The sequence below is a fragment of the Cynocephalus volans genome, chromosome 18, assembly GCF_027409185.1.
Source record: "Cynocephalus volans isolate mCynVol1 chromosome 18, mCynVol1.pri, whole genome shotgun sequence".
NCBI classification, from domain to species: domain Eukaryota; kingdom Metazoa; phylum Chordata; class Mammalia; order Dermoptera; family Cynocephalidae; genus Cynocephalus; species Cynocephalus volans.
This window is the reverse complement of record NC_084477.1, coordinates 15919319-15946106: the sequence shown is the minus strand read 5'-3', so window position 1 is coordinate 15946106 and position 26788 is coordinate 15919319. Positions and strand designations below refer to the sequence as shown.

Genomic DNA, 26788 nt, shown 5'->3' with positions numbered 1-26788 from the left:
ATGCGCGGCCACAGGGGCGGAGCTTCCGGCCGGCGGGGGTGGGGCCTGCGGCCCGCCGGGGGCAGAGCCCGAATCGCGACCCCGGCCCAGACCCGAGTCGGTCCGGGACCCCAGCCCGCCTGCATGGCCCGGCACGTGTTCCTGACGGGACCCCCAGGTAACCGGGACCCTGCTCTGGCCTATGAAGTTCCGGGTCTCCTCGGCAGGCCCGGGGTCTGCAGCCCACGTGCTCCTGCCCAGGGGGAAAGAGGTTTTGCAGAAGCGGGGGTCGCGGGCGGGGGGAGAGGCGCTGTCTGACGGCGGAGGGACGCTGTGTTGTTGTAGCCTCTTCCCGTATCCGGGTTCACTGGCTCCGGAACGCCCCCCGTGGCCCCCCGGCCCTCCCCGGCCCTCCCCGGCCCTCCCGTGGCCGAGTCCCGCTTCTCTGCGCAGGCGCGGCCGAGAGTGGAGGTGGGACTGTGGGAGGAGCTCGGGACTGCGCCGCCGGGTGTTCTGGCCTCGCTCATCTGCGCAGGCGCGGCAGAGGGCGGAGGTGGGGCAGCGGGAAGAGCTCGAGCCTGCGCCGCCCGGTGGTCTGGCTTCGCTCATCTGCGCAGGCGCGGGCGGAGGTGGAGCAGCGAGAGGAATTCGGGCCCGCGCCGCCAGGTGGTCTGGACTCGCTCATCTGCGCAGGCGCGGCTGAGGGCGGAGGCGGGGCTGCGGGAGGAGCTCGGGCCCCCGCTGCCCTGCCAGGGGCAGGTGCAGGGACCCAGCCTAGCGGGCCGGCGGGCAAAGGGACTTCAGCTCCGCGGGAGGCAGGGTGACACATTGGAGGCGGTAACCCTGGGCCGGGGTTCTCCTTCACTCTGTGGCAGCGATTCTGTTTAGCTTAAGGAGCAAAGGCTGCCTGGATATCGCAGGCTTTGGAATTTGTTTTTTTTTTTTTTTTTTTTTTGTCTTTTTCGCGACCGGCACTCAGCCAGTGAGTGCACCCGCCATTCCTATATAGGATCCGAACCCGCGGCGGGAGCGTCGCCGCGCTCCCAGCGCTGCACTCTCCCGAGTGCGCCACAGGCTCGGCCCTGGAATTTGGTTTTACCAGGCCACGGGGCGCCAGAGGAGGAGGAGGGTGACCTGATATCCAAAGGCACTCCCAGGTGTGGCGGGAAACGTCTTCTGGAAGTTGGCCTGTCAGTCCTTTATTTGAAGATGGGAAGGCAGTTGCTACTCAGGAGGTGGCCCCAGGACGTTTGTGTGTTACATCATGGCTCTTTGCACGCCTTTCTCTATCAAAGTTTTAGGTACCCACAGTGGGAAGACAGCTCCACAGAGAGCCCTCTCAGACCTGTCCTCAAACCTCCCCCCTCCGTCTCTTCCTCCCGTGCATTAGCAGTTATAATGTAGTTTTCTTTACTGCAGTAGTCAGTGTTCATAGGATTATGACTGTGTAAAAGCTAATCACAGCAGAGCCATGTGGGGACCTGTAAGTCTTTCTTTTATGCACAGTTCCCCTCCCCCCCACCCTTTTGGAGTAATTGATGCTTTCATTTGCTTAGGTTCTTTCTGTCACCATCTCTATCCCAGACTCTGCCTGTCCGGATCTTCTGAACGCGTTCAGACCAGCACAGAACGTATCTTCTCAGAGGGGTCACTCCTTGCATAGGCTGTCAGTGCCCCTGGCACTTAGCATTTTTCTTGACTCCCAGCTGCCTGCACCTGTGACTCATCTTGGGCTTTCTCTGGTCACTGGAGGCCACTGGATCTGCACACAGGGCAGGTCGGAAGAGGCAGGGAATTCCTTGAACCCCAGAATTGGCTTTCAACCCATGATTGGTGAAAGTCAGTGGATAAACCCCCCTTGCCTCACACCTCCCCAGGATGACTCTGACCACGTGCCCTGAACCGTCTCCTAGGATTCCCCAGTGGGGTTAGGCTGCAGTTGACCAGTGCTCAGCTGCTTGATAATGCCCTCGTGTTGGTGTCTTTCCCTTCCCTTTATGACCCCCGTACTTCCTACCAGTGCACCGTGTTGTCACCTCTCCAGTTAAACTTCCTGCACTTGCATCTTTATCTGAGGGCCTGCCTAGGCAGAACCAAAATACTCAAGCTTTTGGACCTGCTCTTGCCTGTGCGTGTAAGTGACTGTCATCTTGGGGTCTCCTTCAGCACAGGTCACCTCTTAGCCAGTGTAGACAGAGCTGGGGTAGCAGCTTAGCTAATGAAGATGAAAAAATTAACTGAAAGAAGATTTTTGGAGCTGAAGCAGAAGGGGACCTGACACAGATGCGTCCTGTTTATTGCTTTACCGTGTTCTACGTAACGTACCAATCCATACAGTATACCTTTTGTGAACAGGAATTACTACAGTTGGTCCATTTTCTCTTTTTCAAAATATAAATTGCATGTTTATCTCAGAATAACAGTAATACCCACTCAGTGTAAGCACACACACACAAAAAAAGTCAAGAAAGTGGCAATCACATGGAATTCCAGCATACAGAAATAAGCACTATAAACCTTTGTTCTGTATTCTTCTTAACATTTTCTTCTGTAGACACATACATACTTCACGTTTAAAAAAAAAAACGAAACGAAATGAACCAATACTGTATATTTCTGCTGTTACTTAGCCTTCTTTTTTCCATATATTATTTTCATATACTGTGGTCTACTTTCCATGCTAATAAATATAAGTAAGTGGTATTCTTTGTAAGGCTGCATGGTGTCCCTGTGTATTTACGTGCTGTATTGCACATGGTGCCATAAGTTAGCATTCCCTCACTTATCAACGTTTAAGGTGTTATCAGTGTTTTGCCATTATAGAGAATGCTGCAGTGGACATCCTATTTCATGCATCTTTCTACTGTTGTCAGGTTATTTACTGAGGATGAATTCCTAGTCATAGAATTGCTGGGTGCCGTGGTGGGCACGTTGAAATTGCCCTTCAGAAGAGGAGCACCAGCTTACACATCCACCAGCGCCACTTGCTTGCACTGGACAGACTCTTCAGTGACTTCCCTAAAGCAGTAGTTACTGAGGGCAGAACTGGGGTCAGAACTTCATCACTTTGTTTGCTACGCTGTTCTCTTATCAGCCACATGCTCACTGGCTCACTCCGGCTGGAATCTGTACGGATTGCTGTTCATGTTCCAGAAGGCCAGGTGCCATTATTTTAGTGTGAAATTTGAAGGAAAGAGACATTAAATAAGATTAATGGATCATATTGTATCTTGGGAAACCCTGATGACCCTGTGTGGGTAGCCATAGAAATAATATGATTTGCAACTCTGTAGTATCTCAGAGTAGCTCAGTTGCAGACCTGTTAGAAGTTTTCCCTGTCTTTCCATTTTTGAGTAATCGTGATGCCTCTGGCTTAAATCCGTATTGGAAACAACACTCATATTTTAAAAAGTCATGGTGACAGATAAAAGCCCCCATCAAAGATGTATAGTTCATACTAGGTGTGCAACCTTGGTAAGTTACCTAACCACTGTGTGCCTCAGTTTCTTTGTTTGAGGATGATAACTTCCTTAGAGCATGATTGTGAAGACTTATCCAATCAAATGCTTGTAGAACATGCTAGAACAGTGTCTGGCTCCATAAGGTCAGTGATTAGTATTATTATATTAAGTAGCACCTGTTGGTGCTTGTAAACACAGAAGAGTTCACAGACTCTCCAACAGGCCAGGCTGGAGAAAAGGAAGGGTCTGAGGGGGGGAGCACGAGGGTCTGGAAGTGCATAGGATCTGATGTGGGAAGGCTTGGGGGTAAGCCAAGGAATGCACAGGGACATGGGAGAAGATGATCTGGGAAGGGGTTGCAACCTGATAGGATCGCTCTTGTGCACGTGTGCAGGTATGACCTGAACCGTGTTCTCAGAGATACAGCTGCGTACGTCCAGGGAACAGTAAAGTGTCTTTCCCACCAAGAATGAGTTCGTTGTCTCTTAAAGGTTGAAATTCTAGTTCAGAGTGCCTGGCCTCTGACCCAGGCATGGCCAGTGTTACCTCCTTGGTGGACAGGTGAGGAAGGCACACTTGGGAGAAAACACAAGCTTGTCTCCCCAGATGCAAGTCGCTCAGCTGGCTCTGGGATTGTGTATCTGACAAAACTGACAGTGTTTTAGAATTTAAAAATAAACTTCAGGATAGCATTCCCATTTTTATTATGCTTGTTTCTACTTGAAATTAAAAGTAATGTTAACACTTGGAGCAGTCAGAATTAGGGTGGAGTTAATATTCATGACGTCCATTTGCAGCCCGTTGCTCTGCCCGCCTTGACGGCTGTCCTGGAGTCGGCAAGTGCTGTGTGCTCCAGCGAGGGAGCGTTTCCTGATGGGCTTTCTCTGTTTTCTTTTTAGGGGTTGGAAAAACAACACTGATCCAGAAAGCCAGCGAGGTGTTAAAGTCCTCTGGGGTGCCTGTGGATGGATTTTATACAGAAGAAGTCAGACAGGGAGGGAGAAGGATAGGATTCGATGTCGTCACGCTGTCCGGCACTCGAGGGCCTTTGTCCAGAGTTGGGTAATGATGTCTCATTGCTGTAATCTTCTATTCTCTAAGCTGTCTTTCTGTCCGTGTTTTGGGAGCTTTTCTATTCTGGTTCAACAAGAGCTAAATTCATCAAAAGCAAAAACCCTATTGGGTCCTTGGCTGCCCTCTGCTTCCCTTCAGGCTGAGGGTTTCTCCTGGGCACAGGGTTGAGCCACATGATCTCATGTATCTCGAAGAATGCTGGGCCTTTAGAGATGTCTCAGAGAAAGAAAACCAAGAATGAGACCATCGTATCAAAAACAAGTACAAAAAGGTCATATTTCACTTAAAAGTTACTCCCCTGAGTCATAACCTCTTCTCACTTTGTGATTCTTGGCCCTCTGTCTAGTGCCACTTTTCAGAGAGTTGGTGCATGAGCTGCCTGGAGCTGCAGGGACAGCCCCGCTGGCATAAGGCATGTGGCTCATGGTGCAGACACTTAGTGGTGGCTCCTTCTCAGGAGGGAAAACTGATATGCTAAATGATATGCTGGAGGTCAGAGGCCCAGTGGAGCAGCTGAAACCAGAAATCAGTGCAGAAGTCTTTCAACAAAGGACACTGTGTCTTTTCATTCAGGTCGGAGCCACCACCCGGAAAACGTGAGTGCCGGGTTGGGCAGTACGTGGTGGACCTGCCCTCCTTTGAGCAGTTGGCACTTCCCGTCTTGAGGAACGTGAGTACGCAGTTTCCACTTTTCGAGCCTGTTTGCTTTTAGTGCATTGTGGGAACTGCTGGCCCTGGGGACAGAGGGGCTTCTGCTCTTAAAGGCAGGCCAGTTTTGCATTTTACAGTTTACAGGTCTTCAAGCGGTTGAGCCTTACTAAGGGTTTGCAACATAGTTTGTTGTCACTCTGAGCTGCAGGTAATTCCCTGTTGCATAAATTCAGCACATATGAATACTTATAGTGGGAAGGCTCCGAGGCCCAGCTACACCAACATCCCCAGAGGTGGGCCTTTCCTCTGTCTTCCCACGTATATATCCTAACCTGTTTTCACAGCACAGCAAACACTGAGGAAGAGAAAATGTCATTATATGAACAAGTGGCCAGTAGTGGAATGCCTGCCCGGTGCTCTAAGCACCCAACACGTGATATCACTATATTTAAAAAAAAACCAAAAAACAGTTTTATTTTATTGACATCTTATGTCTTCTTCCTTTCCACTTTGGATGCCTTTTATATCAACTTCTTGCCTAATTGCCCTGGCTAGAACCTCCAGTATGGTGTTGAATAGAAGTGGGGAGAGGGGACGTCCTTGTCTTGCTCCTGATCTAATCTCAGGGAGAAAACATTCAGTATCTCACTACCGAGTATGGTGTTAGCTGTGGGTTCTTTGTAAATGGCCTTTATGAGGTTGAGGAAGTCCCCTCTATTCCAAGTTTGTCGAGCATTTTACAAGAAATGAGTATTGGATTTTGTCAGATCCGTTTTCTGTATCTATCAAGGTGATTACGTGATTTTCATCCTTTATTATACGAATATGGTGTATTAGGTTAATTGATTTTTGAAAGTTAAATCAACTTTGCTTACTTGGGACAAATCCCTCTTGGTCATGGTGTATAATCTTTTTTATATGTTGCATTATTCAGTTTGCTAGTATTTTGTTGAGGATTTCTGCATCTATATTCATAGGAACATGGGCCGTAGCTTTCATTTCTTGGTATATCTTTGTCTAGTTTTGGCATCAGAGTAATAGTGACCGAGTAGAATGAGTTAGGAAGTGTTCCCTCCTCTTCTAATTTTTGGAAGAGGTTTTGAGTGATTGATATTAATTTTTCTTTGAATTTTTGATAGAATCCACCAGTGAAGCTGTGTAGACCTGGGCTTTTCTTTGCGAGAAGCTTTTTAGTTACTAGTTACATATCTTTACTTGTTATAGGTCTGTTGATTTTTTTCTTGTTGGGTCAGTTGTGGTGATTCGTGCTTTTCAGTCATTCATCCATTTCATCCAAGTTGTCTGATTTGTTGGCATACAGCTGTCCACAGATTGTCCCGTAGTCCTTTTACTTTGTGAGGTCAGTAGTGTTGTCCCTTCTTTAATTCCTTATTTTAGTTACATAAGTCTTCTCTCTTTTTTTCTTGGTCAGTCCAGTGAAAGATTTGTCAATTTAGATGTTCTTTTCAAAGGACCAACTTTTGGTGGTGTTGATTGTGTATTGTGTTTTACATTCATTTACCAAATACTGTCAAGTCCTGGGTGTATGTACGGTCACGAACAGAACAGACTTGTGTTCTCCTCTCAGAACTGTCAGTCTGGTAGGAAATGCGGGCGTTAAACAGGTAAGTTGACACTGGTGTGAATGCCGTGAAGGAGAGCAAGGCACTGTGGGAGACGGTGGACCAGGGCCAGGAAGGAGCTCTGAGCAGGTGACACTTAAGCTTAAGGGAAGATGAGAAAGCAGCACTGCTTCAGACGCTGAGTGAGTACGGGGCTATTTCTGCAGAGTGGGGCAGGGACTGGGAGAATATTCTAGGTGGCAGGAACACACACTAGGACCTCAGAGCCCTGGGGCAGGGGCAGGAGCAGGTGAAGGAACAGGTGAGGTTGGGCAGGTGGGAGGGCCACGGGATGCAGGGCTTTGTGGATCATGTCCAGGACTGGGAGTTTCATTTAATCTGTTACTACTTTTACAGATTAACAGTAAGTCTGTTGCAAAGACTTACCGCCTGGATTTACTTCTGTGAAAACTGAATAGCACAGACCTGTCCCAAGAACCAATTATAAACCTTCCAGGGGTTTCCATTGTGCCATGAAGAGAGACCAAGGTCTTTCTAATGGCCTGCGCCCTCAGGCCTTCCTACCTTTGACCTCATATCGGCATCCTCCAGCCACACCGGCTCAGACGCGATACCAGCACGTGCCCGGCTCACGCCAGCCTGGGGCCTGCACTTGCCATTTCTTCAGTGGGCACAGTCTTCCAGACCTTTGCCTGTGCTCCTTGACGTTCAGAGCTCAGCTGGTATGTGTGGTGGGGCTTTGGTGGTTGCCCAGAGGCTGCTGAAGATTGAGCCGTAGCCTGCCGAGGAGGACAGCCTCCAATGTCAGTGGCCAGCGGTGTCTTGCGGTCTGTTTGGGTCAGGGGCTGCTGCCTGCTTCCCCTGCCACCTGCCCCTCCCACTCCTCCTTTCCTAGTACTTTCCTGTTGCAACTTCTCTGTGCTGGGGACTCTGGCTGCTGTACTGAGTGGGAGCAGAGAACATGGGACTTTTCTTCCTAGGTCTTTTCCCATCAAATACATCTCTCTCTATTTAAATGTTCCAAGGGCAAGTGAAATACTTCAAATGAAATTTTAGGTGAAGACTCCAGCTGTGGGCACCGGATCAATACAGAGAATTGATTTCTACTTAACCTGCTCTGAGCAGATGGGATCCGGGGAGCAGCATGTACAGGCTGGTGCTGGCTGTCCAGCTGCAGGATTGTATACGAAGTCATGTGCTGACCAGACCAAGAGCTCGAATCTGTTCTTTTAATTTAATAATAAGGAAAAGCAGACTTCTTCCAGGTTTTTATGCTCTGATTACCAGATGCAGACATTATGTTCCAGGTGGGAAAAGTTACTGGCAGGGGATTCTTTCCCATTTAGGGTCACAGATTTCTGGAGCAGAAATTTTTTTCTCATCCCACATATTTTATTGAGATAAAAAAAGGAAAAGGAATTAATGTTTTGCCTTTATACCTAAAAAAAAAAAAAGTTAAAGTAACTAGGCAACAAAAACGGGAGTATAAAGGGACAGTTTTTAATATTGGCAGTCAAAATAACCAAGTAAAGTAAACCAGAAACTTTAGAGACCACATTTAGGCAGGTAAAACCTGTTATCCAGGGATACAGTGTGTTAGTTCACAGTGCCTGGGACATATGAAAACATAAACTCTGACAGTAAGTTAACAAACATCTGTTTTGCGTAAGAAATTTCACTATGGGGGGAAAAAGATAATTTAAGTTGTTTTTTAAAAAATACTATAAAAAACATAGAAAAATACTTATGAGATTGGGCCAGCAGGGCTGTGCCTGTTTGTACGTGGGGAAGTGAGAATGTGGCTGGATCTGAGAAGGGTGAAGAGGCTCAGGCACCACGTGGGTGCACCTTAGGCGGGAACGGGAGCGAGCGGACGGTCACAGGCTCCGTGGGGAACACAGAAGGGTAGCGTGCAATTGGTGAACGTGCCAGACCCAGCAAGTGCTCAGAAAGCCCTCTGTAGAGCTGAGTCTTTTCATTCCATGGGTGACACCTTTCCTTATTTGACAGCATTTATTGTTTTCCTGAGTTTTAGAGTTCTGTATACTCATGGAAGAAAATTTGTAAAAATAAAAAGTCAAAGAGGAAAATACGAGTAACTCATAGTCCTATCACTGAGTTAGCACTATTAGCATATGTTTCTCTCTTTTCGCTGTACCTCGTTTGTTTGCTCAGTCATCCTGAATTGGAGGAAATGCTCCATGCGGTTTTGTAGGCTTGGTTGTTTTTCCCTTATATGACCGAGTGACGTGGGAATGGTCTCACAACACGACAGTCTTCAAAACTGAGACATTTTAGTGATTGCATACTGTTTCGTGGTATGGGCTGGGTCTTTGATTTAACTATTATTCCCTCAGTGTTGGATAGGTAGGATATTTATTGCTATTGTCGGTAACCTTGCAGCAAACACCCTTTGCGCAATGTGTCTTTTTCTGTAGTTGCGATGGTCTCTCTGGGTGAAGGCCTGTGAGTGTCCAGGGCTCTGCTGGCATGGTGGAGGTGGCCCATGACCATGTGTCACCTCGTGCCCCACGGCCAGCATGGGAACGTGTTGGTCCTGTTGGGCTTTTGCCAGCGCTGAGCTCTGACTGGTTTTTAATACAAAAACACACTCTTTCCTTCGATTTGCATTTTTAAGTCACTAGTTAGGTTAAATGTTTTTCAGCTGTTTATTGGGTAAGTTTTTTTTTTAATCTAAATTATCCATTCCTCTTCCCATTTCTTTTGGCTGAAAGAGACCTTTTATAAGGTAAATACAAAAGGGCATTTGTATTTATTGATTCTGTTTTTCTCAGTTTGTCACTTTAGTTTGGTGATTTCTTTTTTTCTTTTTTTTAACAAAGAGAAAGCCTATGTCCCTGTCCCAAATTAATAAAAAATTTTACCTATGTATTTCTTTTTTCTGTGTGCTTTTTTTTTTTTTTTTTTTTTTTAACATTTACGTTTCTGATCCATCTGGATTTATTTTGAATGTAATTTACCATGAATTTCTGAATTGATTTTCTTTCATATACTAAGCCAGTTTATGAAAAGTATTAAATAACCCATTTTTAATTCATTTGTTATGCTTCACTAATTATATAAGGGGTCTTCAAAAAGTTCATGGAAAATGTGTATTATAAAAAAAACTTTTTTTGCATGGATTGCAAAATTTTTTACTCCTTGTTACCACATGTCTGAACAGGATCTAGTTTGAGGCACTAAGAAAGATGACATCAGTTCGAAAACAGCTCCTGTCAGAGCAACACTAATTCTGCTAAAGTTGAAGTAAGATCAAACATCACGTTTATGGTGAAGCTTGGGTGGAAGAATGGAGAAATCACTGGTGCTCTATAGAAAGTTTATGGGGACAGCGCCCCAAAGAAATCAGCAGTTTACAAGTGGATAACTTGTTTTAAGAAGTGACAAGAGGATGTTGAAGGGAAAACCCGCAGCGTCAGACCATCCACTTCAACTTGAGAGGAAAAACTTAATTTTGTTTGTGCCCTAACTGAAGAGGACTGATGATTAACAGCAGAAACTGTAGCCAACACCACAGGCATCTCACTGGTGCAGCTGACACAATTCTGGCTGAAAAACTACAGTTGAGCAAACTTTCTGCTCAAGGGGTGCCAGAGTGTTTGCACCCAGACCAGCTGCAGACGAGAGCAGAGCTTTCCATGGAAATTTTAAACAAGTGGGATCAAGATCCTGAAGCATTTCTTCAAAGAATTGTGACAGGAGATGAAACATGGCTTTACCAAGTACAGTCCTGACAACGGGGCACGGTCAAAGCCACGGCTACCGAGAGGAGGAAGTGGTCCAGTCAGAGCAAGAGTGGATGGTCAGAGATGCTCGCGTGTGATCACAAGGTGGAAAGATAGAAACCATGGAGGAGCCACACGTGTAACAGTGAAGGGAACTCTGCAGCAGCAGCCGTTCAGAAATGGATCCTCACTAGGACTTGTTTTTTCTGAATCATTTCTAAAGCCCAGTTTCCACACTAAGTGGCACTTCCAAATCAAGTGTTTAAAAAACAAAAACAAACAAAAATGGTGAAACCAAAAGCTTTCTGGTGTAAATATAAAAATTAAAAATTAACTTAAAAATTGTTGGTAAAAACATTTCTGCCTCAAGTGAATAAAACAGGAAATTAAGTAAGACTTCAGTGCCAGGCTGGCTGTGTGTCTTACCTGGCAGCGCTTATCAGGTGACCTTCCTGCTGTCACCATCCCGCCAGCCAGGACAAGGCTCTGTGGTTCTGTGGCACCGGCCTGGGTGAGGGACTGAGCATCGGATGCCCCGCAGGCCCTGCCTGGGTGGGGTACCCCACTGCTCCTGCAGCCCACCCTGCAGGACCACGAGGAGCCGCACGCCCCTCCCATGGGACCAGGTGGCATTTGCTATTTGCCTGAGCTATTCCCACTTCCCTCTTCCTCGGCAGCTCTGTCCTGTGCCCAGTGCTCCCTTCCCCTCTCGCCCGCCAGGCACTGCTGGGAGGAAACTCACACGGGAAGCGTTGGTGGTTTTCTTGAATCTGATCCTGAGATAGGTCGTATCTCTGCGCTTTTCTTTTTTTGTCTGGATTCTCATTTTTCTTAACTTGACCGGGATGTAATTTCACTGATAGAGGAAGTTACAAGAATAAGGATCATGCAAGAACACCTGTGTACTCACTGTCCAGTCACCTGGTTTTCACATTTCAATTCCTCTGCTTTATTGTTTGCTTGCTTGTTTATTGTTTGTATGTGCGCGTGTGTATAAATATATAAATGGTGAGGTGACCGCTTAGAATGTGAGAATATGTCACAGTCATCAGAGTACTTTACTCCTAAATGTTCAGTGTTTTTCCTGAAAATAAGGATGTGCTCTCATATAATCAGTAGACTGTGGTTGTCACCCTCAGTAAGGTTTACACTGAGGAAATACTTGAGTATCCCATCACTCTCCGGTTTTGTCCACAGACTTAACAGTGTTCTTGGTGACATTTCTTTTCCTCGAGTTCATCTCCAGTCTGGGGTCAAGTGCGACATTTAGTTTCGCACCTCCACGGCCTCCTTGAATCTGGAACATGTCCATGGTCATTCTTTGTCATTTAGGACACCGGCGTTCTTGAAGAACGCAGTTCTGTTTTAATGGGATGTTCCTCGTTGGGAGTTCCGTCGATGTGTCCTCACGCCGGCCTCAGTGGGGACGCTGTGTACGTGAAGATGAGCCCTTCCCCAGTACGTCATGTGGAGGCGAGTGGTGTCCAGTGCTATTAATCTTGATGACCTGATCAAGGAACCATCCAGTTGCTTCACTGTGTAGTTACTATTTTTCTTTTGAAACTGATGAGCGGTGAGTGGGGGAAACACTTTAAGATCGTGCTCCTGCTCCTGGTTGAATTTCCCCTAGCCAATTCTAATTTTATCTCAGCTTTATTACCTCATCTTAAGATAAAAATAGTTTTCTCTTGAGCTTTAACTGCCAAGCAAATTGAACTACTCTCCTTTGGAATACGTTCTGTAACAAGGTGAGCAGTAATTAACAAACACAAAACCACTATACGTGAAAGAGCTGAACTAAAAAAGCCACAGTGATTGATGTTTTTCCCCTAATCTAAGCTGTTCTTCAATCTGTCCAGTTGCCTCCGCTAGTTAGAAAAACAAGTCAGCTCCATTTCACTGTAGCAAAAACAATCTTTTCTCTCTCCTCTGGGCGATTTCTAATAAAGAGAAGGATAGCAGGCATCAAAGATACCAAACTATTTTTTTCCAGACTTTTAAAGTTTAATCATGGTTTACAATCTGAAAAGTTTAACTAATGATTACAATTTTTATTAAGCAAGTGAAGTTTTTAAAAATGTGGCTATTGTGCACTCTGTCAGGTGATGAGGAGGGGCAGGAACTAGGACACCTGGTCACGGCTCTTCTGCCACGTGTGCAGAGGTGCACTCCTGGTGGAGGGCGGGGTCCCTTCACGTCCCTCGTGCCCACTGCCAGTGCAGGCCATTCCCTCCACACGCTCGATGAAATGACAGTGGTGCTGCCTGTTGTTCTCAGACCTACAATATGTAGGTTTTTTTTTTTGAGAATTTAAAGCAGTAGGATGACTCAAATAAATGTGGGTTTTGTGCCTGTGCCTTGGTGGAGCCTTAGCAACGAGAATGCTGTTCGTTCTTGTTGAAGAGGGAAGCAGTTTCTTTGTGGTGAGGTGAATTTCTTAGATGTGGTCCTCTCTTATTCAGAACACAGGTGCGCAGGTGCATCGTGTGGTCCTCTCTTCTTCAGAACGCAGGTGTGCAGGTGGGTTGTGCGGTCCTCTCCTTCAGAGCGCAGGTGCGCAGGTGCGTTGTACGGTCCTCTCTCCTTCAGAACGCAGGTGCGCAGGTGCGTCGCACGGTCCTCTCTCCTTCAGAACGCAGGTGCGCAGGTGCCTTGTACAGTCTCCTTCAGAACGCAGGTGCGCAGGTGCGTCGTGCGGTCCTCTCTTCTTCAGAACGCAGGTGCGCAGGTGCGTCGTACGGTCCTCCTTCAGAACGCAGGTGCGCAGGTGCGTCGTGCGGTCCTCTCTCCTTCAGAACGCAGGTGCGCAGGTGCGTCGTACGGTCCTCTCTCCTTCAGAACGCAGGTGCGCAGGTGCGTCGTGCGGTCCTCTCTCCTTCAGAACGCAGGTGCGCAGGTGCGTCGTGCGGTCCTCTCTCCTTCAGAACGCAGGTGCGCAGGTGCGTCGTGCAGTCCTCTCTTATTCAGAACGCAGGTGCGCAGGTGCCTTGTACAGTCTCCTTCAGAACGCAGGTGCGCAGGTGCCTTGTACAGTCTCCTTCAGAACGCAGGTGCGCAGGTGCGTTGTACAGTCCTCTCTTATTTAGAACGCAGGTGCGCGGGTGCGCTGTACAGTCCTCTCTTCTTCAGAACGCAGGTGTGCAGGTGCGTTGTACAGTCCTCTCTTCTTCAGAACGCAGGTGCGCAGGTGCGTTGTACGGTCCTCTCTTATTCAGAACGCAGGTGCGCAGGTGCCTTGTACAGTCTCCTTCAGAACGCAGGTGCGCAGGTGCGTTGTACGGTCCTCTCTTATTCAGACCGCAGGTGCGCAGGTGCCTTTTACAGTCTCCTTCAGAACGCAGGTGCGCAGGTGCCTTGTACAGTCTCCTTCAGAACGCAGGTGCGCAGGTGCGTTGTACGGTCCTCTCTCCTTCAGAACGCAGGTGCCCAGGTGCGTTGTACGGTCCTCTCTCCTTCAGAACGCAGGTGCGCAGGTGCGTTGTACGGTCCTCTCTCCTTCAGAATGCAGGTGCGCAGGTGCCTTGTACGGTCTCCTTCAGAACGCAGGTGCGCAGGTGCCTTGTACGGTCTCCAGAACGCAGGTGCGCAGGTGCCTTGTACAGTCTCCTTCAGAACGCAGGTGCGCAGGTGCCTTGTACAGTCTCCTTCAGAACGCAGGTGCGCAGGTGCCTTGTACAGTCTCCTTCAGAACGCAGGTGCGCAGGTGCCTTGTACAGTCTCCTTCAGAACGCAGGTGCGCAGGTGCGTTGTGCAGTCCTCTCTTATTCAGAACGCAGGTGCGCGGGTGCCTTGTACAGTCTCCTTCAGAACGCAGGTGCGCAGGTGCCTTGTACAGTCTCCTTCAGAACGCAGGTGCGCAGGTGCCTTGTACAGTCTCCTTCAGAACGCAGGTGCGCAGGTGCGTTGTGCAGTCCTCTCTTATTCAGAACGCAGGTGCGCGGGTGCCTTGTACAGTCTCCTTCAGAACGCAGGTGCGCAGGTGCCTTGTACAGTCTCCTTCAGAACGCAGGTGCGCAGGTGCCTTGTACAGTCTCCTTCAGAACGCAGGTGCGCAGGTGCGTTGTGCAGTCCTCTCTTATTCAGAACGCAGGTGCGCGGGTGCGTTGTACAGTCTCCTTCAGAACGCAGGTGCGCAGGTGCGTTGTACAGTCCTCTCTTATTTAGAACGCAGGTGCGCGGGTGCGCTGTACAGTCCTCTCTTCTTCAGAACGCAGGTGTGCGGGTGCGTTGTACAGTCCTCTCTTCTTCACAACGCAGGTGCGCAGGTGCGTTGTACAGTCCTCTCTTCTTCAGAACGCAGGTGTGCAGGTGCGTTGTACGGTCCTCTCTTCTTCAGAACGCAGGTGCGCAGGTGTGTTGCACTCTGGGCATGGGAGGGGCTCAGGGTTGGGTGATGTTAGGTCTGGCTCTGGCTCCATCACTGCGTGCTCAGTGACTTGGGGGAGGTCACTTGAGCTGACCTCATTCCTTGTCGGTAAATAGGAATGCTGACACCTGTGAAGCTGTTTGGGGACGGGATGCAGTAAGGCTTGCAACGTCCCTCTGCCCCGGCTCCGAGGAGGTGCTAGTCAGAGGGATGGTTCTGACCCTTTTCCTTGAGAGCTGCGTGAATTGATGGGTGGTGGTCTCTGGGGACCTCCTCTCGCAGTCTGAGTTGTGTTTTCCAGGGAGCAGGGCTATAGTGGAGTCCACGGCCCAGTCATCCAGGCTGGTCCCAAGGCACTGAGGTCTCCAGGAGCAGTGGGTTGCCCTCTGCACTGGGCCGACTGTCTGCAGCAGGTGCTGCCTCAATCCTGGGGTGGTTCTTGCAGCTTCAAAAGCTCCGGGGTACTGTCGGGTGCTCTCCGTCAGGCAATCAAGTGGTGAACCCCGAGAGTCCATTTGGGGCCTCCAGGAGCAGCCTCAGGGATAGTGTGCTCGAGCCCGGGGAGGGATTCCTGGCATGTCCTTGGGAGCAGCTTCTGCCAGAGTGTGCCCACGTGGGGATGGGTGGCTGCAGAGTGTATTGGGCACTCCAGATGTCACATCCTGGCCACTCCCTGGGACACACGCTCCACATGCCACCAGACTGCAATGGGATTCTGGAACTCAAAGGCCTGGAGTCTGACTGGAGCCCTGCATTTTTAGTTGGTAACTCAGAGGGGTGAGGAACTGGGCCGGTGGGTGGGGGCTGCTGTCACCATCGGCTTTTCCACCCCCCAGAACTCATAGCTGTTTGGGGGGACGCTGTGGTGGTGCCACCTGGCCCCCCACAGACGCCCTGGAGCTTGCCTCCCAGACGGGTCAGCTCAGAAGCAGGTCTGTGTGTCTGACGTGTAGACAAATTAACCTCCGTAGCACCAGAAATATTTATTATGCAAATAATTCAAAACAGCAAACCACTTTAATTAGCTTGCTCTCAGTTCAGTATTTTGGTTAAATGAAATTGCTTATTGTATGTTACATTTTCTTTATATTAGAGACACATATTAAGAGAAACAATGGACCTCAAAAAAGTGTGCTGTTCTCGGTCTCTGCTATAAGTGGCATTTTCTGCTCTAAGTCTTTCTGGAAGGCACACTGGCTACCCGCAAGCAAAGCCACAAAGTCACTTCTCTCATGCCTGGCTGGTCAATTTGAGGCCTGTCTTTCAAGGAAAATCTCTCTCCGAACAGAGGAACCAGAAACCTGCTTTTCTCATCTTGCTGACTGAAGATTTACAATGAGCTGAAATGTAAGTCTCTGAGAGGTCGTGGTCAGGATGGCCATGGCCAGCGACACAGGACCACAGTGCAGCTTCACACACTATGCCACCTGGCGTGGATGCCCCGGGCGGCATGGACACAGGGATCCTGCCCGCATGGCACAGTCTCATGTGCTCCTGCTGAGCAGTTGCAGGTGGGGCTGCTCGGGGACCTGGTGCTTGCTCTCCCCAGGCCGGGACACGGAGGCAGGGCCGGTTGGTGACCGTCCTCAAGCCTGGGCCCCAGTGCTCTCACTTCTGTGTTCTCAGAACTTGCAGCAAGGTCAGCAGTACGAGTGATGGTTCACTGACCTATTTATAGTTTCCCTCTGAAGTGGCTCACATTTACATAGAAATAAAACAATTTTGAAGATCACAGTGGTTCTTTATTAAGCTGTCGAGCTTGTCTGCGCCGTAGGAAAGCAAGCTGGGTGTTCACGGGCTTCTTAGCTCGGCGTCTGACGTCCATCTCAGTGGAATGGGAATAACTTCCATTTTTCATTGCAAATCACAGACTTCTTTTGGGGATTCCCACAGCCCTTGGATTTTTAAAGTCCCTAATTCTGGGCAGAATGAGGATTTTATTTAAGCCCAGATTGTAAGATGTGTATTTCCAGTTGGTAGAAGGTAATGCATACGTATCCGAATGCGTTTGTGCTGAAACTTAACGTGGACGGGGTGAGCTGTCCCTGGGAGTGTGCTGAGAAGGTAGCGGAGGGTTGGGGGACCCGTGCTGCCCACCTGCACACGTGCACATATACACACACGCACGGCCACGCGCAGCCGACTGCCTGCATCCACGTGCACATATGTATGCACGTACACGCCTCCTTTTGTGCTGCTGTCACTTGTTCTGGTTTGGTGCTTTTAAAGCTGGCATTTTGGTGTGCCAAAATTGGGTTCCATTTAGCTTTTAGGCAGCAGCCTCTGGGAAGGTGACATCACAGTTTTCATTGCCTCTGGAGGTAGCAGAAGGCCCGACCCCCCTTGGCAAGTGTGGGCCAGCCGGAGGAAGACAGAGCCCTGCCCGCGGGACGGACTGCCCCTCTCTCACCACAGACAGGTGGCCAAGAGCTGTTTACTTCTGCCATACCTGGCATTGGCTTTTGAAGAGGAACCTTGTATAAGCAGTCCACAGCTGCAGAGGGCACGCTGGCCCTGGCAACGTCCCACTTGTCAGCGCGGTTGGCAGTCAGCCCACAGGAAGGGCGGAGTTGAGGACCACTGTGTCCCTGCGCTGGGGGGGTGGGCATGTGACAGAAAAACCCACAGGACAGTAGAAATGAAGTACGTCACAGAAGTTCGGAGATTGTTTAGACCTCTCGGGCAGTGACAGTGGGCCCCTTCTTGGTCTTTTTGCTAATAAAATGATTGGAGAAGTATTTCCTCTGCATGTGACATCGAGTAGGAAAATAGAGTGCCACACACTTCAGAGTCTGAAAAACGTGCTCCACTACGCCACTCTGTCACTCACACTGTCCATCCCCAAAGGCACCGCACGCGTCTTCTTGACCCCATGCAGCCAGCCCAGCTTTCTAGCACAGGTTTGACCCTCCCTGGCTTAGACTCTCAGCTGTGGGACGAGGTCCCCATCTCTCTGTGCACCATTCAAAGCCTTTAGGATCTGATCCTCAGCCTGTCTGTCACTGGCAGCCACATGCACCCTGCCACCACTGGTGCTGGCACACAAGTAGCTCTGGCATTTGGAATTTGAGCAAAGATCTAGCTTAATTCAGACACGCACTGTGGGCCTGCATTGCTGTCATATGTAAGGAGTCTAGGAACTACAGAGAAAAGTGCTCTGTAAATCAGCTTTACATACAGTTTTTAAAATATTTATACAAAAATATGTAAAGTGTATTTGCCATTTAGTGTTCACTGAAGTGTTTGTTATGTGTTCTGCTGTGACCCTCCTGTGGAAGGACCAAAGGCATACCAGCCTTCTCTAGGGGGCTTTCTAGAGAGGACACGGGTATCTGTCATCTGTTGCTGTGTAACAAATTACCTCAAAATTTAGCAGCTTAAAATAACAAACATTTATCATTTCACACAGTTTCGAGGGTCCAGGATCCAGGTGCAGCTTGCTGGGTGGCCCTGGCTGGGGGGCTCTGGTGAGGTCGCTGTCCAGCTGTTGGCTGGGGCTGTTACCTCCGAGGCTTGACGGAGTGGCCCTTCTGAGCTCCCTCAGGAGGCTGCTGGCTGGCTCGGTCCCTCAGGCCGTAGTGCCTCACCACACACCTTGCCATCAGTCACCCACATGGCCTTACAGCCTAGCAGCTCCCTTCCCCAAGAGCCAGTGACCCAAGAGCAGGGGTCCAGACAGCCCCAGCAGGTGTCTTTACCTGCCCTCAGGAGTGGCTGGCACCACTTGTGCCACATTCTGGTGCTGCCACAGGTCGGCCCTGTGCTGTGTGGGAGGGGACTGGGCGGGGGTGCGGTCCTGGAGCTGGGGTCGCTGGACTCTGGCAGGCTGGCTGCATGCCTGTTCCCAGCCGCATTTTCCAGGAAGGAATGAATGTGAATTGGAGCAAAGTCTTAGACGGGGATCCGAGGTCTCCAGGGCACAAATGCTCGCTTCTGTTTCTTTTAGCCCAAACTCCTTTCCTTTTCCTCTTTGCTGCTTTCCACCTGCCCCCCCAGGGCGAGGGGGCCTGAAACGCACAGGTTGTGATTGGCTGTGACTCGCAACTCCCTGCAGGCGGGAGCCTCATAGGACTCAAAATCACAAAACAGAGGCCGAGTTGCTGCTAACGGCCCCAGGCTCGCTGTCTCATTTCTTCTAAACCCGAGGCGTTTGAGGGCCACTTATCTCCTGGGTGCATATAAACATGAGGCTTGGTTGGTGCTGGGACTGTTCCTGAGGAGGAAAACCGAGGAAAGCCGGGTGGCCCAGGGAGTTGAAGTTCATGGGTGCTGCAGTCCCCAGGTCCCCACAGACAGCTGCTAGGTCAGTCCTGGTTCTCGCCCCGCCTGCACGGTGAGGACAGTCTCCCAACTTCCAGGTGTGGTTGACTCGCACTGGTGTGATGCTGGCTGGAAAGTGACTGGGAGTGGGACCCCGGGCCCTGTGACTAACGTGACTTGGTGTCAGTGAACATCTTCGTCGTCCGCAGGCAGATGACAGCAGCGGCCCGGGGTGGAGAGTGTGCGTGGTCGATGAGATTGGGAAGATGGAGCTCTTCAGCCAGCCCTTCATCCACGCTGTTCGTCACACACTGTCCACGCCTGGGACCGTGGTCCTTGGCACGATCCCCGTACCTAAAGGGAAGCCGCTGGCCCTTGTGGAGGAAATCAGAGGCAGAAGCGACGTGCAGGTGTTCCACGTGAGTACGCCGCCCCCCGTGTCTGTGAAAGGCAGCAGGCGACTGTGACAGCAGGCAGCTCTAAGGTACACCGCTGGCTTTGAATCACCATCTTCCCTCCTACGCTGGGACATAGATGAGTCTGATTTCCCAGAAACATGTAGAATTTAAATGGCACCTCTACTTGATGAAAAAGCACAGTGGCTTTAGGGGGAGTCTGGCCGTCCCCCATTCTGGCTGCCGCCTTCCCCACCTCCCTCCGGCCCAGGACCTCGTGCGTCAGAGTTGCTGGAGCAGCTGCTGGCTTGTCGTCAGCTTCTGTCTTGCCAGGTCGACAGGTCAGGGTGGGATCAGAGGCCGACAAGCTCAGTTTTGTTGTAAGGCTTCCCTCTTACGCTGTCCCACTCCTGCTGGTGGGGAGAGGCGGGGACAGGGGCGGGCTACAGAGTCCCCGAGGCTGTGGGTAGCTCTGTCCAGCAGCCCCTCCTGCAGGGCAGAAACATGCCGTGTGCGTCATCCAGTACCAGAGCCCCAGCCACTTGCAGCCATTTAGGTTTGCATTAAACGTAAATGAAACAAACAGGCTGTTTCTGAGCCCCACTGGCCATGTTTCAGGGGCTCGGTGGCCGCATGTGGCTGCTGTATCAGCGCAGCTGTAGGGTGTGGCCACTCAGTGAGGATCACAGACTGGCCATAGGTGGCACCTGGAGCTGTGACGCACGCACCACTGGGCCCTGCCTAAGGGCAGCTCTGGGGATGTACCTGATGCCCTTTGTGGCTCTGAGGCCCTGCAGTGTGAGAGGTGCTGCTGGAGAGCCCTGGGAGACGTGGGGGGCTGGGGCTGACCCGGCAGCGTCTGGCTCCTGTGGCCCTGCTGGCAGTCTGCCCAGATCCTGGCTGTTCTGACCCCATCGTCTTGTACCCTTGTACCCTTGTCAGTCAGACGTTGTCTTGCCCCACTTACCCCCTCACACTCCTCCCCTGGCTCCGGAGGCTCCCTGGCCCTGCAAGTGTCACGTGAACTAGGCAGACAGGGCCACCCTGTCAGTGGGAGTAGAGGGTGCGCTCTAGCTGCAAAGTGTCCAGGAGTGCCTTACGTCACCATCCGGAATGTCTCATGGCCCACCGGCCCTAGGGGGATGTAGCCGGGGGTGTGGCAGTAAACAGCCATTAGGGTTAGACCAACCAGACTTGGAAACTCGTGCCTTCCTTCACGTGCTCATTCATTCGCTGACTCGGTAAGTACTGATTGAGCGTCCCCTGTGTGGTTGGCGTCACTCCATATCTTAGTGACACTGGTGAATGGGACTGACCAAGGCCTTGCCATAGTGGAGCCAACATCCTAGGGGAGCAGCCAGATCCCAACAACAGAAGCAGACGAGCAATCCAGGTACTGACAGCAAAGAAGAGAAACCAGGGCAGTGCAGGCAGAGGGGGCGGTCAGGGAAGGTCTCTCTAAGGAGGGGACCTAGAGCTGGGAAGGGTCACGCCTTCGGTGACATCCTGGAAAAGCGTGTGGGGCCCTTGTCTTCAGAGTTCTGTGTAGGCTTCTCAGTCTCTTGCTTTACAGCGCCTCCACATTACAGTTTTGGTTGTAATTTTAGCATTTCAGTGGAAATGGAGGCAATAGATGGTGAAAGATAAGAGAAAGTTAATCTTCAGGTCAGACAGCTTCCAGGCTGGAAGGCTGGGAAATGGCTAGCGTTAAACTCCAGGGACTGGCTGTCTCTGCAAACTAATCTACAAGCATGAAGGAGGGATAGAGGGGCTGCCTGTTATGTCCAGAAATCAGCGTCGTATCTTAAGATGATACCACGTTTCCTCCTCTCTCTAAGACTGGAAATTATTCTCCAGGCAAGGTAATCATTGCTCCTAATGATCTGTAAATAAAGTGATTAGCTTTGAGTTAATGATGTAAGAGAGAGGGGCTGACACTCCCTGCCATTCCTGTGCTGCTTTGGGGTCTGTGTTGTCCTTCTGTTCCTCTTTTATAAATTGAAGAATCTCATTTTCCTTATCTGCAAACTTAGGAGTTGGATTAGATACCGTCTTGGGTCCTATTTCTAACATGCAGTAAAGTATCCGAATGCAGTTTTGAGAGTGTCCTTTGCATCCAGCCCTTACTCACAGTACAGGCACATGTGAGGCATGTTCCCTTCCCTGAAGAAAATAGACCATGGGACTGTCAAAATTTAGGGACAGAGAAGGGAGAGATCATATGAGCAGAGAGAGTGGGAAGAAGTGTCCAAGGAAAGTGGTTCTGGGGTGGTTTCTGGAAGGAGGACATGGGGGAAGAAGGGAGGAGATAAGCTTTGCAGGGGATGGGGCAGCCCCCTTGCTACCAGGAGAGCATGCGTAGTGTGAAGGAAGAATGAGCTCGTGACTGGGGGAGGTGCCACCAAAGTCAGCAGTGTCTCCTGCACTTAACTGTTCTCCATAGTGCCAGGTGGACGGAACGTTACTGTTTTAGTCCGTTTTGTGTTGCTATAACAGAACACCTGAAACTGGGTAATTTATAAAGAACAGAGGTTCATTTGGCTCACGATTCTGCGACAGCTGCGTCTGGCACAGGCCTCAGGCTGCTTCTATTCATGGTGGAAAGTGGCAGGGAGCTGGCGGGTACAAGCAGATCACATGGCAAGAGGAAGCAAGGGGGGGGGGAGGTGCCAGGGTCCTTTAAACAACCAGCTCTCGTGGGAACTAATAGAGCAAGAACGCACTCATTACTCCCCCTCCCCCAGGGAGGGCATTAATCCATTCACGCGGGATCCACCCCCATGACTCAATCAGTTTCCAACACTGTCACATTGGGGATCAAATTTCCACATGAGTTTTGGAGGGGATAACACATTGAAACTCCATCAGTTATTTTTCAGAAAAACTCCAAGAACACTTCCAGTTCTAGACAAGACGGGATAGACACACTTCTTATTTTTCCTAGTAATTACAGCCAGACACATAGCAGCGTTATTCATAATAGCCAGAATGCGGGAGCAACTCAAATGTCCATGAACTGATGAATGGACAAACAAATGTATATCCATACAATGGGAGATAATTTAGCAATGAGGAATGAAATACGATACATGCTACACATGGGTGAACTAATGTCACATAATGCTACCTGAAAGAACCAGTCAGGGAAGATCACATATGATTCCATTTAGATACAATGTCCAGAAGAGGCAGATTTATAGACGGCAATAGAGTCGATGTTGCCAGAGGCAGGGGGAGGGGAGAACAGAGAGGGACTGTGAATGGGCAGCTGCTTTTTGGGGTGATGAGAATGTTCTATTGTCATCTGAGATAGCAGTGATGATCGCAAACTCTGGATATACTAAAAACCACTGAGTTCTACCCTTAGGAGAGTGGACTTTGTGGTCTATGAATTATATATCAATAAAGCTACTTTACACACACACATGCGCGTCTGTAGGCAGGAGACCCAAGCAGAGAAGCCGTCTCACCTGTTCTCCTCCTCCTCTAGGAAAACGTGGTGTTTCCACCTAGAGAGTGACACATAGTCCTTTCCCACATGGGCACTGGCGGCTTCAAACTTGTCTTCCAGAAAAAGTGAAGTTAGAAGATTTGGCTTCATGACTAATCCTATTTTTAGTTTCAATAAAATGATTAAAAACAAAACATGAAACACAAAGAGACCAGCAGTAACTTTTGATACATGCTCATTCATGGGACACGCACTGTCCATTTGTTCAGTAATCCTTTGCTTGTTAGAGATTTTCAGGGTCTTTCCCACACAGTGTCAAGGAGATGCATGAGCCCGTGGGTTTGTTTTGCTTCTTGAGCATAGTTATACACTAAGAGGCATTTCCCCTGCATGTTCCTTTATTCACATGGTCTCAGTTTGGGGGTGTTGTGATGCCCAAGTTATTGGCTGTCCACTCCAAGGCCCTTCTGCGGTCCCCGGAGGCACAGAGGACCTTGGATGCTTAATGTCAGAGCCTTGCTAGTCTTTCTGTAACCACTCGACTGTAGTCCCAAGACCCTCCTCCACCCAGAATTGAATGACTGTGTTAGGTGCCCAGGGTAAAGCCTTGCCAGGGGCCACCAGGCAGAGCGGGGCTCAGGTGTCCCTGGCTCCTTTCTTTCTCTTAAGGCTCTGGGGACTCTGTTCCCTCCTGCGGTCTTTCTCATTTCCTGTTTCTGTCCCCAGCTCCCAGTCCCCTCTTCTCTGTTCGGGAGAGATTTTTGTCACCTCTCTCCCAGGGTGACAGAGACGCAAACGATTACTCAAAGCCCATTTTTCCAGAGCAGTGAGAGTCCTAGAAGGAGTTGATTCCAGGAGACGCCTTCTTTGAGGGAAGGAATTCCTGGGAAATAACCCCAAACTAGGTTTTCTCTCTGTTTTTATTGTCCAGGCAAGAAAGTTACAGAAAAGAACACAGGTGGTTAATCGGTCATAGTGAAAACATAAACTGGCTACATAACAATTTTCATTAAAGCAGGTGCAACTTAAAAATAGTTCAAGCAATTTACCATCAAAGGAGTCATAAAACTAAACTGTGTGACATGCAGAAGAACCAATGAGATAATTGTTATGGCAGCACTGAGTTTCCTAGGAAACTTAAAGAAACAGCTGAAGGTGAAATGTGGAACCAGCCGCTAATTGGCAGCGTAGCCTAGAAGCTTTTAGCTCACATATTTTCCCATCATTAGGTTTAGCTGCACCAAAGGCATCTGCCCTTAGAGCAAGCACTTTTGCTGTGTTACAATTTTCATATCCACACCAGAGACTTTTTAGTCCTGTGAAAGTTTTCTGGTTTTTCCCAAGTTTAGCATTTCTATGTGCAATTCTAAAAGGTTAGGCTACTCCTAAGCTATAAGGCTTTGGTCTTGCTAAAACTACAGGGCTGTGGCCCCACTATGCTACGGCCGAAACTAAAGGACTTTGGCCCTTCTAACAGCTGAGGACTGTGGTCCTACTAGTCTACAGCCTGATCTAAGGACTGTGGTCCTACTAATCTAAGGGCTGTGTCCCTACTAGGCTAAAGGTGAAGGCCCTGTGAAATACATGCGCTTAACTAATGTTAGTAGCCTCCACAGATTTTCTGCAACCAGAATTCTGGTGGTTGAATAAAAAGTAGACCAGGGTTTCGCAGGGACCCCTGGGGCTGGCAGATGGTCTTGCTCGCTCTTGCACTGGAGGCTCTGTCTGGGGTGAGCTGGGAACCTGATGGCCAAGCTCTGCAGACCGTTCACATGAGCGTCCTACTGCACCGGTCTCAGAAACAACCCTCGGAAATCAGAGAGGCACTAAATGTTCATATTGTGCTGTTTGCATTCTGTTCATCAGTTTTTCGTGAGAAAGTGTTTCCAGAGTGTGTCTTTTCCATTTTTAATTTTTCTTTTTAGATCTACTCCAGATTTGGAGAGTGCTGTCTGAGTGAGGGTGGCACTGGCTCTGTTGTAGCACCATGAGCCCCTGCAGCCCCTTAGGTGGCCAGTCTCAGCTGGGCAGGGGCTCAGCCTGGACACCCATCCAGGCAGGAAGGTGTGTGGTGGCAGCAGAAGGGACAGCCCTGCCCCCACTCTGACCCAGCCCCCTGTGGGGCCCGGGTTTTGCTGTGCTCACTGGGACTGGACCATGTGGTAGTGGGAAAAAAGAAAAGAAAAAGCAGATTATCAGGAAGAGCTTGAATAAACTGTTACCTTGTTCTTGTGATGCATTAATCACAGAAAACATACGGGGGTCAGGAGGCTCGGTCAGGTCCATAATGTCACCCTCAGGTCTCTGGGCCTCAGCTTTGTCACATCTCCAGTGAACGGCTGGCTGAGGTCCTGGGCCCCTGGCATGCTCAGATTCTCCACGTGCAGGAACGAGGAGACGCCTGGCCTTGGGGAGCAGCCCAGAACCCTGGCAGCTCCTGCGGGCAACCGCTGCTCCCCTGGGCTCTTGCTTCTCCCGGGCACTTCCTCTGTTCAGGCTCCACCGCCTCCCCTTGTCCATCCCGCTATGCCTTGCAGGGCTCAGTTCACAGCTCTCCCCGCAGCGAGAAAACCCCTTTCACTCTTGAGCTGTCACCTTGCAGAGCCTGCTGGTGGGACTTGGTGACGCCTGCCCTGCTCCAGAGTGCTCCTAAAGATCCAGGCTTCCCCTTGGGTCACAAAACACGCCTCCCCCCTCCTGGCCTCCTGTGCTTTTCTGTTAGAAAATGAGCTACCTGGGGACCTTAGAAAAAGAAGGGGGCTCTGAGGCCTGTTCTCTTGCTTCCTCCCGCAGGTCACCAAGGAAAACAGAAACCACCTCCTGCCAGACATCGTGACATGTGTGCAGAGCGGCAGGCAGTGACACTGTGTGTCTCCGCAGCAGGGAGAGCCCTGTCTGGGGGGAGGAAGGTGGGGGACGGCTGGCCAGCTTTTATGTTTTCAGGTTTATGAAACCTCGTGGGTGGGGCCAAGCGAAGCTTCCAGCTGTTTTCCATCAGCTTCTTAAAAGATCAGATTAGCCCTAATGCTGGACCCGCTGCACAAGATTAACAACCCATTGTGGCTTGTTTATGCCTAAAAGTTTCTGTTTATTTTCTCATGCGGTGGTGCACATGATTAGGTAAATTATGAAATGATTTCAGAAATGGTTTGCAGAGTATTAGATGGAATTCACCCCCATTGAAGATTAGAATATAAATGTGTTCAGGGGGCAGGGGAAGCGTTCACTACCCAATCAGTTTTGCATGTCATGAAAATTAAGTTCCTCTCCAGGTGCAGTTTCAGTCTCAGGAAACAAAGTGATGACAGTTATTTGATTTTTTAAAATTAATATTTCAAAAGAAAACCATGTTAGGTGCTCTCCCTCCTAAGCTCTTACTGTGTATTTGTTTGCTCGTTGCTCAATAAACAGAGTGAATCTAATGCTCACAGACATGCGAGTGTTTGTGTGGGGAGCGTGACACCGTTGGGGGCTCAGCCTGGGCCTGTGCGCTCACCTCAGGGCCCTGCTTGGCTGAGGCAATGTGGGTGCATTTTTGAGCCTTTCTGGGCCTTGTTTCACTGGGGTGCCAGGAGCTTCTGCCCACCTGCTGTCTGACGGCCAGGAGCTGAGCGTGGAGTTTCTGTGGCTAGCTCGAGAACACAGTGCCCGTAGTGGCCGATGTAGGACTGGAACCCACGTCCCCGTGGCTCCGAAGCCACCGCCCTTTCCCTCATTCCCTGCTGCGGCCTCGTTTAGTCTTTGTCATTTGTAGTGTAGCAGTTCCCCAGACCTCAGAGTTGACCTTTAGCTATGAAACTGTAGCTGCCACTGTGACTCCAG

The 26788-nt window shown here is 49.8% G+C and overlaps 1 protein-coding gene across 1 annotated transcript; it reads left to right on the top strand.

Moving 5' to 3' along the window:
* Positions 1-26388, top strand: NTPCR (nucleoside-triphosphatase, cancer-related). The gene is made up of 5 exons (XM_063082791.1): positions 1-157; positions 4340-4502; positions 5088-5184; positions 19330-19539; positions 25760-26388. The coding sequence occupies exons 1-5, from the start codon at positions 1-3 to the stop codon at positions 25826-25828; spliced, it is 696 nt and encodes a 231-aa protein (XP_062938861.1). The 3' UTR covers positions 25829-26388.
* Positions 26389-26788: the final 400 nt, after the last annotated feature.

Coding starts and splice junctions, on each gene's coding strand:
- NTPCR (XM_063082791.1), top strand. CDS start 1: ATGCGCGGCCACAGGGGCGGAGCTTCCGGCCGGCGGGGGTGGGGCCTG. Junction 4,503..5,087: donor GGGCCTTTGTCCAGAGTTGG/GTAATGATGTCT, acceptor CTTTTCATTCAG/GTCGGAGCCACCACCCGGAA. Junction 5,185..19,329: donor CACTTCCCGTCTTGAGGAAC/GTGAGTACGCAG, acceptor CGTCGTCCGCAG/GCAGATGACAGCAGCGGCCC.